Source organism: Hylobates moloch, unplaced genomic scaffold (assembly GCF_009828535.3).
Source record: "Hylobates moloch isolate HMO894 unplaced genomic scaffold, HMol_V3 SCAFFOLD_1, whole genome shotgun sequence".
NCBI lineage: Eukaryota > Metazoa > Chordata > Mammalia > Primates > Hylobatidae > Hylobates > Hylobates moloch.
In genome coordinates, this window is record NW_026652276.1 from 35,467,023 (window position 1) to 35,481,934 (window position 14,912).

Consider the following 14,912-nt stretch of genomic DNA (forward strand, 5'->3'; position numbering starts at 1 on the left):
TGGATAATCCCAAATCTTATATTACCTCACTTAAGGTGAAGATATGGTACTCTAAGGATACTAAAAGTAAAAGTTTGCAGACGCTGAAGGCAATTCTGCAGGGGGAAGGCCAAAAGTGTTTTGAGCAACAACAATACCACTGAGTAAGAGAATAGTATCTTCGAATTGTGACTACTTTGAAGGGAACAATACCTATTTGGAATATAACATGACTTCCTGGCTAAACAAAAATAAGCCTCATATCTACATGCCTTGTACTCACAGACAACTGGATATCAAATGTTTGCTTATAGGTATACATACTATTTTAATAAATATTTTCTATAGGTGATTAGGTATTTGTATTCCAAACCAGACATATACTTCATAAACTATAGCTTAAATTCTTTTTCTTTTCAGTCACAAAATAAATACACACACAGTGTTCAAATAGTGGCATACTCTAATGCTTAAAACTTTAATAATGGGTTAGAATGAACACCATAATTCTCCATAATTCTACTCTGAAAATTATGATGACAAAGAAGGCCATATTACTACTAACTAGTATAATTTTGAGCAAATGTAAGCTGCCAAGTCAATATACAACTTTGTTTTTTTTAAGTGACTGTCAATATGAAAGGTGATAATAAAATCTAAATTAACTTTCCTCTTGTAAAAACTAGAAAACTCTTTGATTTCTGATTTTTTTGAAATTTCATTTTGTGAAATTTGTAATTCTCATGGCTTATTAGGTCTTCCAACATTTAATATGTTACCTGCAGTCAATCACCCGGCCTTGATGGTAGAAAGAAGTTGGAATGATCTCACCCTGAAGTTGACCAATACGTGGAGCTCGAGTAAGATTGGTACAGAGTAAGAATCCACAGAACACATCACTGAACATGTGTAAAGAAAACAAAGAGACCAGACAGGAGGAATCAAGCTCAAAAAATCAAAACGATTCGGTCCACATTGATTCAAATTTTTAAAATATTATCTTTCTTTCTAAGCAAAAACATTTGATCATATATCATTGGTAGGTGATAACCCCCTCCTTCTTTGCTAAGAGGATCACAGTTTTGTTTGGAACAGCAAAGTGCCCAGCCCTTAAAGGTGGATCATGACTGCCGTCTCATCTATTCTTGGTACTCCCATTCTCGACACCCACTTTCCTATCCATTCCCCCTTCTCCTCTTCCTAGAGTTAAAAGTGGCCCCTGGGCTGTGAAGACGTGAGGAAAAGCTGGCTAGGGAGTGGCTAGGAGGATTTTGTTTCCTGGATAAAAGGTTAGAGACTGACAAGGAGAAGAGCTTTTGCTCCTATCCCTGCTTCCTACCTTTGAATGTGTAGCTTTTGTATCCACTTCCCAATCATGAGTTCACAAAGCATAAGGACAAAAAGTCAACATGCTAAGAGTTACAGGATGGAGGGGCAGAAATTATCTGGGTCTTTGGTGACCTTGTTAAATTCATGCACCATGAGGACCTCTACCTCCAGTCTATCTGTTAAGTAAACAATGACTCCTAAAAAATGAGCAAAGAATTGAAGTGGCACATCACAAAAAAAGGAAATCCATGTCAATAAATGTACAAAAATGTGCTAAATTCCACTTGTAATCTGGGGAAATGCAAATTAAAACCATGCTAATATAACAGGTCACACCCACCAGAACAGATAAAAGCAAAAAGTCTGATAATACCAAGTGCTGGTGAAATATGGTACAACAAAATTCTTATATACATAATACTGATGGTAGAATTTACTAGTTCAGCCATTTTAGAAAACAGTTTGAAAGTATTTGGTAACAATGATACCCCTATGACTTAGCAAATTTTCTACTTATGTACAGGCCTTACAGAAAGAGGTACAAATGTGCACTAGGTTACATACACAAGAATATTCATAGCAGCATGGTTCCTAACAGCCAAAAAATGAAAACAATCTAAATGTTCTTCAACACAGAATGGAGAACTATAGTACATTCATTCATTTGTGCATTTATAAAAGAGAAACAAATAAATAGTAAAAATGAACAACAGCTATACACACCACAGAAAACTTAAAATGCTGGACTTGAGAAGCAAAATACAAAATAACACATGAAGCATTAGGGATGAAAACTTAGGCAGTAAAACTCTAAAGAAAAGCAAGAAAGTGACTGCCACAAAAGTCAGGATGAAGGTATCTGCACTATTTCTGGGATGCTGAAATGTTTTATTTCTTGACCCATGTAGGAGTGACATGGGAGTTCACTTCATAATTATTTGGTAAAATATATATTTACTTGTTATTTATTTTTATGTTTATACATTTCACAATTTTTAAAAAATAGAGATGAGGTCTCATTATGTTGTCCAGACCAGTCTTGAACTCTTGGACTCAAGCGATCCACTCGCCTCAGCCTCCCTAAGTGCTGGGATTACAGGCATGAGCCATCGTGTCTGGCCATATATTTCACGATTTTTTCAAGTTTCAAACACATTAATTTCCCTTAACTTATTGGGGATTGGGTATTCTATTATCAGATACTCAAAAGCTATCCTTTACAATAATCTAATCCAATGCCTCTCAAACTTTTTGAGGTCATGAGACACAGAGAGATAATCAGATTCTCTAGGACATGGAGTGAATGAATAAAGTTAATCAAATTCAAGATGTCCAATCCCATGGATTTTGACTACTTCAGGCTCCCCTTGCTCCTATCCCCCGACACCTCAAGGACTGAGGATCAATACCTTGGAACATCTGTGCTGCACTCATGAGACATCAGATAAGAAGCTCTGTTCTCTATTATTTTGGTTTAATTTTTTAAAAATTATAGTCAAAGATTTGTTGCCTACTATGGCCTCATCCATCATCAAAGACTAAATGGAATTGCAAAGTTTTGTAAAATATAGCAGAGATCATTAACTGAGAATAAAGCTTCCCTTAAATTCTTGCTCTGCTTCAAAATTAGGAGAATTTTCATTGCTTTAGAAGGAAAAGGAAAGAGGTTTAGGCTATTACTTAATGATTCCATTGTTCCACGGTAATTGAATTAACCTTAATAACCTAATTAATGAGAATTCTAACTTTCCTCAACTAATCAAATAAATATCAGGCTGGACATGGTGGCTCACGCCTGTAATCCCAGTACTTTGAGAGGCTGAAGAGGGCGGATCACTTGAGGCCAGGAGTTCGAGACCAGCTTGGCCAACATGGTGAAACCCTATCTCTACTAAAAATACAAAAAGTAGCCGGGCGTGGTGGCATGTGCCTGTAATCCCAGCTACTCAGGAGGCTGAGGCACGAGAACCATTTGAACCCAGGAGGTGGAGGTCTCAGTGAGCTGAGATCATGCCACTGTACTCCAGCCTGGGTGATAGGGCAAGACTCAGTCTCGAAAAAAAAAGGAAAGAAAGAAATAAATATCAATGTGCTCTGCAAGCATCTCATTTCCTGAGTAAAGACGCTTTTAATATGTACTAACTAGATGCTTTTTGGAAGGGAAAAAAAAATCTCTGGTGTAGATATTAGATATCTGATTGTGAAATGATAAAAAAATACAGTAAGATTTCACTTTGGTTGCAAAAATATATACAGTCTATATAGTTTGCATTTAAACTACATGCATACTACTACATTCATAGACCATACATTCTAGTAAAGGTAGAAAATTAAAAGTTAGTATTAATTTGTAATGCTCTGGCAAAGTATCTCATCAGAACAAAAATGAAGTAAAATGTTGCAGAAATGGCATGAATCTGTAGCATAGTAACAGTTTAATCTATAGCCATTTGCCTCTAGATATAATAATATAAATTAAAAATAAATACTTTAAATTTTGGAATGGTGAACACTTAGAAAAAAATCATTAGCATTTATTTTGTGCTCATTTTGCACTTGCATAAGAAGGGCTTCCAAGTCCAGTGATTATGCCCTTAGAGCTGACCACTCACTGTTTGCTGCACTGAATCCACCGGTCTCCATCCTTCCCGCAGTTTCCCTTCTCAGTGCCTTCTGTATTCAGCTTTTCATAGCAGAACTTGTCAGACCCTGCAGCCTCTTTTGGAGATAGGCAAGAGAAGAAAATTAATTTTCATTTTCTTTGTTATCCATAACCAGTAGTGTGCCAGTAAGTGTTTAACACCCGATTCTCCAGAACAAGGAAAAAGAACATCCTGATTTGTAGCATTTGCAAGTTTCCATGGTATAAATTCTCCATGGCTGATTTCACACTCAATGCCATGTCCATGGGCTTGCAAAATTCCCAAAAATTTAACAATTGGCTCTTGTAAGCTAATACAAAAAAGCTCCAACACAACACTGTTTTTAGCCTGAGAAACAAATTTCTCTCCAATCCTTGTTGGTGAGTTTGAGGATGGAAGGTGGGAATGATTATCAGCAGGAATTGGTGAAGTGACTGACACACAGGAAACTAACATTCTTAATCTTGTTTTATATCAATATTAGGAGATAATTATAAAGTCGTAGCCTATTGAGATTTTATGTTGGCACCTGAGTTTTGATAATTAAACCTTTCAAAATACAAATATGTCTATTATATTTTCTCTGTCAAAACTAAAGCACTGAATGTAAATCAGTCAAATAAATGATATTTGCCAAACTCTAAAATCACTCGTGCCACAGCCCTGTTCTCATTTTGTGTGCTTTCTTTTCCTTTGGGGTGAACCCAGCCTTGGCTAGAAAGGCAGACTCATTTCTCATTCTTCCCCCCGTCTGGCCCTCATGAACTGATATTATTGGAGAGGCACTGTAAATGTCAGGAAGAGGATATGCACATGAACTTTTACGGAATGTACTAAGAATCACAGCCATGTACCTGTCTGCATCTCAGGAAGTACATGCATCTCTTCACTTTGAAGTGAGACAGTAAATGACAAAATTTTAAAAATAAATCTGGTATTTTCCTGGGGTAAAAAACCAGAAAGCTAACTTGTGTGTGTGTTAATGGAAAAAAAGGGGGTCAAATGTTAAAACCAAGGTACAAAATAAATCACACAAGTGGCTGGATAATCACACTGTACTCAACCCAATCTTTGCAAATGAATGCAACACCCCTTCTCTGAGAGCCACAGCCACTAAATGGCACTGCTCAGTTCTGACAAGTACCCAACTTAAGCAGTTGTTTTCTATAGTTTTTGTGACTAAGATTCACAGTTCTCTTTATTTTCATCCTTTCTAGATTTTTTTAAAATATCACTCCAAGTTGTGCATCTCTCTCAGCAAGACTGGCAGAGAAGAACACTATTAAGAGAAAATGGTATGTGTAACCGCCAAGCAAGGAGATGCGACCTACTTGTTCCCCAGATGTACTGACACTGGTTGTCTCTGGTCTTGCACTCGCCATTGTAGCAGCGGCCCTGGGGACAGGAGCACACATGTGAGGCACACAGAATCAGTTTGTCTTCCCCAACGTTTTTACCACAATGTCTCCTTCTGGTTCACTTGGATAAAGTTTTTTCATTTCATAGCCTAATATTTTTATAGCGACCAATAAGAATCACAAACATCTCAATAATAACAGTTAAAAATTTAAAACTCTAAACAGAACTCATTGTACAGCTCTCTAAATGTAAACTAAACATCTACAATTTGAAATTTTACAGCAAACAAAAAATTGGTACATTTCTGTGAGAGACACCAAAATGATTTTTAGCTTCTTTTGTGTATGGATGGTTAGAAAACATCAAATCTGCATTTGACATCATGATACTCACCTGTAGGTTATAACATGGCTTCAGAGAAAAAAAAAAAACTCATGACAGATCGTCATATTTTCTTTCTCACACCAGGCAGGCTGAAATTACTGAAAGATGGTCACAACTCAATAAATGAGACTCCCAGTTCTTCAGCCATTACATTCTTTTTTTTTTCTCTTAATCTAGACAATTTGTCACCAGAGGTAAATATATTTAATATTTGGCATAACATGAAGCAACTGTAAATTAGAATCCCACTATAATAATTTACTTGAGTAAAATTCCCTTCAAAGTTATATTAATATTTATCAAAAAAGGAAAAAAAAACTTTCCAATGAATCCTTTTTAAATTATACTTAAAATTTATAGCCCAGCATACCTGATTTTGATTGCATGCATATCCGTCTTGCTTATGAAGATTTGGTGGGCACTGCAAAATATTATCTTTTTAGTTAATATTCAGCATGCTAGGTATCTTCAGATAATGTACATACTATATATAACGCAAACATGGTGGATATATATAACTAGAAACATTGAGAAAAACACATGCAACTCCTTAAATAGGTTATTAATTCAAATTATTTATCCTATTATTGGCAAAATAAGTAAGTAAGGGCCACATAGTGCATGCGTTTTATATGTTTCCTCTGTTTATGGTGAGATAGACCAGAATAACAAGTCACATTCACTTGCCTACAGAGTTAAAAGTAGAAGAGATTAAAATGGACAATGAAGGAAATGAATCAGCTTGGTACATAGGAAGGGACACATTCAAGAAACTAATTTACAAGAACTTGCTCAGCTCTCTGAAAATGTCAAATCTGCATTTGACATCATGACATTTTACCTATAGGCTACTTTAGTGAAACAGATGAAATACTCTGCCTTTCAATGCAAAGTAAGTGCTATATCTCCATTATATTAATAGTTCTGACCTCTTCAAACTGCAGACATGTTACTAGAACAGTCTGTGATGTGATGGTTATTTCTTTTTATAGGTCTATTTATCAAATCATTTTTTTTTTTTTTTTTTTTTTTTTTTTTTTGAGACGGAGTCTCGCTCTGTCGCCCAGGCTAGAGTGCAGTGGCACAATCTCGGCTCACTGCAAGCTCCGCCTCCCGGGTTCACGCCATTCTCCTGCCTCAGCCTCTCCGAGTAGCTGGGACTACAGGTGCCCGCCACTGCGCCCGGCTAATTTTTTGTATTTTTAGTAGAGACGGGGTTTCACCGTGGTCTCGATCTCCTGACCTCGTGATCCGCCCGCCTCGGCCTCCCAAAGTGCTGGGATTACAAGCGTGAGCCACCGCGCCCGGCCCATTTTTTAAAGAAATACTTCATTTCCCCCCAAAGTTACTCTCTGTACATTTTATTGACTACATTTAAGAGAATGTAAAAAGGTCAAGTCAAAGGCTCTGCTACAGTGTTTAAAACAAATACAAAAAGAAAAAAAAAGTGCAGGCATGGCAAATAAATAAGAAACAGCAGTGTGCACTGAGGTCCTCCCTCAGTCTTCACCTTCTCAGTAAATGATGTTCCATCCTTCCAATTGTTCACGCCAAAGGCGACAGTCATCTTCTACACCCCTCCTCTCTCACTCTTCCTCCATCTAGTCTGTCCATAAATCCTGCTAGTTCTATCTTCAAAATACAATTCCAATCTGACCCCTTTTCTCCACCTCCACTGCTCACATCCTGTCCAAGCCACCACCACCTCTCACCTGGATTACTGTAATAGCCTCCCACCTGAGTCCCTTGCTTCTATCCTAGTCACCTTAGAGTTTACATTGCTATCAGAGTGATCTCTTTAAAAAGGTAAATACCAAATCACATCAATCTTCTGTTTCCCAGCTTACTCAATGACCTTCCAAGCTCAACATGATCTGCTCCTATACTATCTCACCCTGTCATCTCTGTGACATCATTTTCTGTTCACCCATGGCTGATGTGACTCCATGTGGACACGCCAGGCATGCTGCCACCCACAGCCTTTGCCTTTGCTTTCTCGTTGTCGCTCCGGATTTCTGCATGGCTCATTCCCTCACCTTTGTTAGAGCTTTGCTCAAATATCGTCATCCCAAAGAGGCCTTTATAGGACCTACGCTCTTCAAAGCTGCAGCCCCTCCAATGCTGGCACTCCCTGGGGCTGTGCCAATTTAGGATAAGGGCTTTAAGGGCTTTTTATTTATTTATTTATTTTTAGAGAAGTCTACAAGCTTTTTTCTTTGTTTTTTTTTTTCTTCTCCAAAGCACTTATCACCAACTGACAATTCATAAGTTTTACTTACTTGTTTGTTCATTGTTGCCCCATCATAATGTGAGCTCCATGCAAGCAGGATTCTATGTTTTGTTCCTTACTGCTGCCCTAGTACCTACAACAACACCAGGCATGTGGCAGGTGTGCAAGTACTGTGAGCTGACAGAGAAAATAAATGAATGACTCAATAACCAGATACGACTATGTTATTCTATGCTGCACATATTGAGCCATTTATCAAGTTCACCACAGAAAGATAACAGAACTAATTTAGCATTCCTAAGAAGCAGTAATTTCCTAACAAACATTCCAAGGCAAATGCTTTGGTTCTACACCTTTCTAAAGCATAACTGACTCTCATACAAGTTTCATTCGCCACAGCTTTTCAACCTGCTGAGTATTCAAGGGATCAGCACTAAAAAGCAGAAATACACAAGAGCAGAAATCCCTGTGGTTTCTTTAATCCATCCAAAGCCATCCAAAATACAATCATTATCTCATTAATCAACTATCATTAATTATTCACTCACTCTAAAACTAATGCAACCAGTGATCAGGATCATGGCAGACAGGAGGCAGGACTAGATTGCAGCTCTGGACAGAGCAGCATGTGGAGGCCTGCACTGTGAATTTTAGCTCCAGGTTGACTGCAAGAACAAACCAGCAATCCAAAGAGGACCTACAGACCCTCTGAAGGAAGCAGACTGCTCCTGCAGGACCCAGGAGACACCCAAATACTGTGAGTGCCCCAACTGTGGAAGTGGGAACACACACCCCTGCTGGAGAAGCTGAAGGTCTGTTTGCAGGAAAAGTTTCCGACTTTACCTGGAACTGGGTCAAGGTAGAGAGTCGAGCCAAACACAGGGGTAGAGGAAGCAGCAGAAAGGCCCTGAGAATTCACTGGGTCCCCGAGCAGCCCATTCCTGCCTAGCACCATAGGGATCCATCGGGAGGGTGGCCAGAGGAGCAGGGGGTAAAACTCCACAGGGAGAAGGAATTCTCTAGCTGAACTTTGTAACAATTTAAACTGGGCGAGAAGCCTCCTGGCCATAACTTGGGGGAGGGCACCAATCGGGCGTGCAGACTTCACAGGCCGGGGAAGAACTAAAGCCCTTTTTTCTTGAAGATGGGACCATCGGGTGGGGACAGGACTAGGCGTTTCTGAGCTCAGACTCTCCTTGGGCGGGTCTTGCTCTGGTTGCTGTGGGGGATGGGGTTGAGATTCCCAGGTCTCTACCTAGGAGGATTATGGCTGCCTCTGCTGAGTCATGCAGGTTGTCAGGAAAGTGGGGGAAAGCCAGGAGTCACAGGCCTCACCCAGCTCCCACACAAACTGAAGAGCTGATTATAGTAGAAGACAAAGGGCATATAATCTTGGGAGTTCTAGGGCCCTACCCACTGCTGGTCCCTCTCCACACTACTACAGCTGATGCTTTCTGGAAAGCATGACCTTGTGGCAGGAGGCCAACCAGCACAAAAATAGATCATTAGACCACCAAAGCTAAGGACCCTCATGGAGTCCATTACACCCTCTGCCACCTCCATCAGAACAGGCGCTGGTATCCACAGCTGAGAGACTCACAGACGGTTCACATCACAGAACTCTATGCAGACAACCCCCAGTACCAGCCTGGAGCCGGGTAGACTCACTGGATGGCTAGACACAGAAAAGAGACAACAATCACTGTGGTTCAGCTCACAGGAAGCCATACCCATAGGAAAAGGGGGAGAGTACTACACCAAGGGAACACCTGTGGGACAAAAGAATCTGAACAACAGCCTTCACCCCTAGACCTTCCCTCTGACAGAGCCTCCCCAAATGAGAAGGAACCAAAAAACCAACTCTGGTAATATGACACAAGGCTCTTCAACACCCCCCCAAAAAAATCACACTAGTTCACCAGCAAGGGATCCAAACCAAGAAGAAATCCCTGATTTACCTGAAAAAGAATTTCAGGAGGTTAGTTATTAAGCTAATCCGGGAGAGACCAGAGAAAGGCAAAGCCCAAAGCAAGGAAATCCAAAAAATGACAGAAGAAGTGAAGGGAGAAATATTCATGGAAACAGTAGATTAAAGAAAAAAACGATAAAAAATTCAGGAAACTCTGGACACATTTTTAGAAATGTGAAATGCTCTGGAAAGTCTCAGCAATAGAAATGAACAAGTAGAAGAAAGAAATTCAGAGTTTGAAGACAAAGTCTTCAAATTTATCCCATCCAACAAAGAAAAAGAAAAAAGAATAAGAAAATATGAACAAAGCCTCCAAGAAGTTTGGGATTATGTTAAACAATCAAAGCAAAGAATAATTGGTGTACCTCAGGGAGAAGAGAATTTTTTTTTTTTGAGACGGAGTCTCGCTCTTTCGCCCAGGCCGGACTGCAGTGGCACTATCTCGGCTCACTGCAAGCTCCGCCTCCAGGGTTCACACCATTCTCCTGCCTCAGACTCCCGAGTAGCTGGGACTACAGGCGCCCGTCACCGCGCCCGGCTAATTTTTTATATTTTTAGTAGAGATGGGGTTTCACCGTGTTAGCCAGGATGGTCTCGATCTCCTGACCTCGTGATGCGCCCGCCTCGGCCTCCCAAAGTGCTGGGATTACAGGCGTGAGCCACCGTGCCCGGCTGGAAGAAGAGAATGCTAAAAGCTTGGAAAACATATTTGAGGGAATAATCGAGGCAAACTTCCCTGGCCTTGTGAGAGACCTAGACATGCAAATACAAGAAGCACAAACAACATCTCAGAAATTCACCGCAAAAAGAACACCTAGGCACGTTGTCATCAGGTTATCCAGAGTTAAGACAAAGGAAAGAATCTTAAGAGCCATGAGACAGAAGCACCAGATAAACTATAAAGGAAAACCTATCATATTAACAGCAGATTTTTCAGCAGAAACTCTATAAGCTAAAAGGGATTGGGGACCTATCTTCAGCCTCCTCAAACAAAACAGTTATCAGCCAAGAATTTTGTATTCAGCGAAACTAAGCAGCATATATGAAAGAAAGATACAATCATTTTCAGACAAACAAATGCTGAGAATTTTCCACTACCAAACCACCACTACAAGAACTGCTAAAAGGAGCTCTAAATCTTGAAACAAATCCTGGAAACACATCAAAACAGAACCTCTTTAAAGCATAAATCACACAGGATCTATAAAACAAAAATACAAGTTAGAAAGCAAAAACAAAAAAACAAAACCAAAGCACACAGGCAACAAAGAGCATGATGAAAGCAATAGTATCTCACATCTCAACACTAACATTGAATGTAATGGCCTAAATGTTCCACTTAAAAGATACAGAAGCACAGAATGGATAAGAACTCACCAACCATCTGCTGCCTTCAGGAGATTCACTTGACACATAAACACTCACATAAACTTAAAGTAAAGGGGTGGAAAAGGCATTCTAAGCGAGTGGACACCAAAAGCAAGAAGGAGTAGCTATTCTTATATCAGACAAAACAAACTTTAAAGCAACAGTGGTTAAAAGAAACAAACAGGGACAGTATATAATGGTAAAAGGCTTTGTCAAACAGGAAAATATCACAATCCTAAACATATATGCACCTAACAATGGAGCTCCCACATTTATCAAACAATTACTAATAGACCTAAGAAATGTTGGCCAGGTGTGGTGGCTCACACCTGTAATCCCAGCACTTTGGAAGGCCAAGGCAGGTGGATCACCTGAGGTCAGGAGTTCGAGACCAGCCTGACCAACATAGTGAAACTCTGTCTCTACTAAAAATACAAAAATTAGCTGGGCATGGTGGCACCTGCCTGTAATCCCAGCTACTTGGGAGGCTGAGGCAGGAGAATCACTTGAACCTGGGAGGCGGAGGTTGCAGTGAGCCGAGATCGCACCATTGCACTCCAGCCTGAGCAACAAGAGCGAAACTCCATCTCAAAAAAAAAGAAAGGAAGGAAGGAGGGAAAGAAGGAAGGAAGGAAGGAAGGAAGGAAGGAAGGAAGGAAGGGAGGAAGGGAGGGAGGGAGGGAGAGAGGGAGGAAGGGAAAGGACATAGACAGCAACACAATAATAGTGGGGGACTTCAATACTCCACTGGCAGCACTAGACAGGTCATCAAGACAGAAAGTCAACAAAGAAACAATGGATTTACACTATACCTTGGAACAAATGGACTTAACAGATATATACAGAACATTTCATCCAACAACTGCAGAATATACATTCTATTCAACAGTGCATGGAACTTTCTCCAAGATAGACCATATGATAGGCCATAAAACAAGCCTCAATAAATTTAAGAAAACTGAAATTACATTAAGCACTCTCTCAGATCACAGTGGAATAAAACTGGAAATCGACTCCAAAAGGAACCTTCAAAACCATGCAAATACATGGAAATTAAATAACCTGCTGAATGAGCATTGGGTCAAAAACAAAACCAAGGTGGAAATTAAAACATTCTTTGAACTGAATGGCAATGATGCCACAACCTATCAAAACCTCTGGGCTATAGCAAAGGCGGTGCTAACAGGAAAGTTCATAGCCCTAAATGCCTACATCGAAAGGTCTGAAAGAGCACAGACAGACAATCTGAGGTCATACCTCAAGGAACTAGACAAACAAGAACAAACCAAACCTAAACCCAGCAGAAGAAAGAAAACAGCCAAGATCAGTGCAGAACTAAATGAAATTGAAACAACAACAACAACAACAACAACAACAAAATATATAAGATAAATGAAACAAAAAGCTGGTTCTTTGAAAAGATAAGTAAAATTGATAGACCATTAGCAAGATTAACCAAGAAAAGAAGAGAGAAAATCCAAAAAAACCTCACTAAGAAATGAAACAGGAGATATTACAACTGACACCACTGAAATACAAAAGATCATTCAAGCTACTATGAACATCTCTACACATATACGCTAGAAAACCTAGAAGGGATGGATAAATTCCTGGAAAAATAAAACCCTCCTAGCTTAAATCAGGAAGAATTAGATACCCTGAACAGACCAATAACAAGCAGTAAGATTGAAATGATAATTTAAAAATTACCAGCCAAAAAAGGTCTAGGAGCAGATGGATTTACAGCAGAATTCTACCAGACATTCAAAGAAGAATTGGTACCAATCCTTTTGACACTATTCCACAAGATAAAGAAGGAATCCTCCCTAATTCATTCTATGAAGCCAGCATCAACCTAATACCAAAACCAGGAAAGGACATTACCAAAAAAGAAAACTACACACTGATATCCTTGATGAACACAGATGCTAAAATCCTTGGTAAAATACTAGCTAACTGAATCCAACAACATATCAAAAAGATAATCTACCACGATCAAGTGGGTTTCATACCAGGGATGCAGGAATGGTTTAACTTACGCAAGTCAATAAATGCAATACACCACATAAACAGAATTAAAAACAAAAATCACATGATCATCTCAATAGGTGCAGAAAAAGCATTTGACAAAATCCAGCATCCTTTATGATTAAAACTCTCAGCAAAATTGGCATACAAGGGACATACCTCAATGTAATAAAAGCCATCTATGACAAACCCACAGCCAGCATAATACTGAATGGGGGAAAAGTTGAAAGTATTCCCTCTGAGAACTGGAACAAGACAAGGATGCCCACTCTTACCACTCCTCTTCAACACAGTACTGAAAGTCCTAGCCAGAGCAATCAGACAAGAGAAAGAAATAAAGGGCATCCAAGTCGGTAAAGAGGAAGTCAGACTGTCACTGTTTGCTGATGATATGATTGTTTACCTTGAAAACCCTAAGGACTCCTCTAGAAAGCTCCTAAAACTGATAAAAGAATTCAGCAGTTTCCAGATACAAGATTAATGTAAACAAATCAGTAGCTCTTCTATACACCAACAGCGATCAGGAAGAGAATCAAATCAAGAACTCAACCCCTTTTATAATAGCTGCAAAAAAAAAAACTACTTAGGAATATACCTAACAAAGGGTCAAAAAACCTCTATACTAAAACACTGCTGAAAGAAATCATGGATGACACAAACAAATGGAAACACATCCCATGCTCACGGATGGGTAGAATCAATATCTGAAGATGAGCATACTGCCAAAAGCAATCTACAAATTCAACACAATCCCCATCAGAATACCACCATCATTCTTCACAGAATTAGCAAAAACAATTCTAAAATTAATATGGAACCAAAAAAGAGCCCACATAGCCAAAGCGAGACTAAGCAAAAAGAACAAATCTGGAGGCATTGCATTACCTGATTTCAAACTATACTGTAAGGCCATAGTCACCAAAACAGCGTGGCAGTGGTATAAAAATAGGCATACAGACCAATGGCATATAGAACCCAGAAATAAACCCAAATACTTACAGCCAACTGATCTTTGACAAAGCAAACAAAACGTGAAGTGGGGAAAAGGACACCCTTTTCAATAAATGGTGCTGGGATAAATGGCTAGCCACATGTAGGAGAATGAAACTGGATCCTCATCTCTCACCTTATAGAAAAATCAACTCAAGATGGATTAAGGACTTAAACTTAAGACCTGAAACTATAAAAATTCTAGAAGAAAACATTGAAAAACCCTTCTAGACACTGGCTTATAGGCAAGGATTTCATGACCAAGAACCCAAAAGGAAATGCAATAAAAACAAAGATAAATAGTTGGGACCTAATTAAACTAAAGAACTTCTGCATGGCAAAAGGAAAAGTCAGCAGAGTAAACAGACAACCCAAAGAATGGGAGAAAATCTTCACAATCTATACATCTAACAAAGAAATAATATCCAGAATCTACAATGAACTCAAACAAACAAGTAAGAAAAAAAAACAATCCCATCAAAAAGTGAGCTAAGGATAGACAATTCTCAAAAGAAGATATACAAATGGCCAACAAACATATGAAAAGATGCTCAACATCACTAATGATCAGGGAAATGCAAATCAAAACCACAATGCAATACCACCTTACTCCTGCAAGAATGGCCATAATAAA

General features: G+C 39.2%; 1 protein-coding gene across 3 annotated transcripts in view; it reads right to left on the reverse strand.

Moving 5' to 3' along the window:
• ADAM23 (ADAM metallopeptidase domain 23) overlaps nt 1-14,912 on the reverse strand; it is a 177,587-nt gene that overhangs the window by 28,377 nt on the left and 134,298 nt on the right. For all 3 annotated transcript variants that reach the window (XM_032754785.2, XM_058439253.1, XM_058439249.1), the window contains 4 exons: nt 6,064-6,114; nt 5,282-5,345; nt 3,921-4,026; nt 759-878 (listed from right to left, as the gene is read on the reverse strand). In XM_032754785.2, the coding sequence (XP_032610676.1) occupies nt 759-878; nt 3,921-4,026; nt 5,282-5,345; nt 6,064-6,114 (341 nt within the window). The remainder of the gene's footprint in view (nt 1-758; nt 879-3,920; nt 4,027-5,281; nt 5,346-6,063; nt 6,115-14,912) is intronic.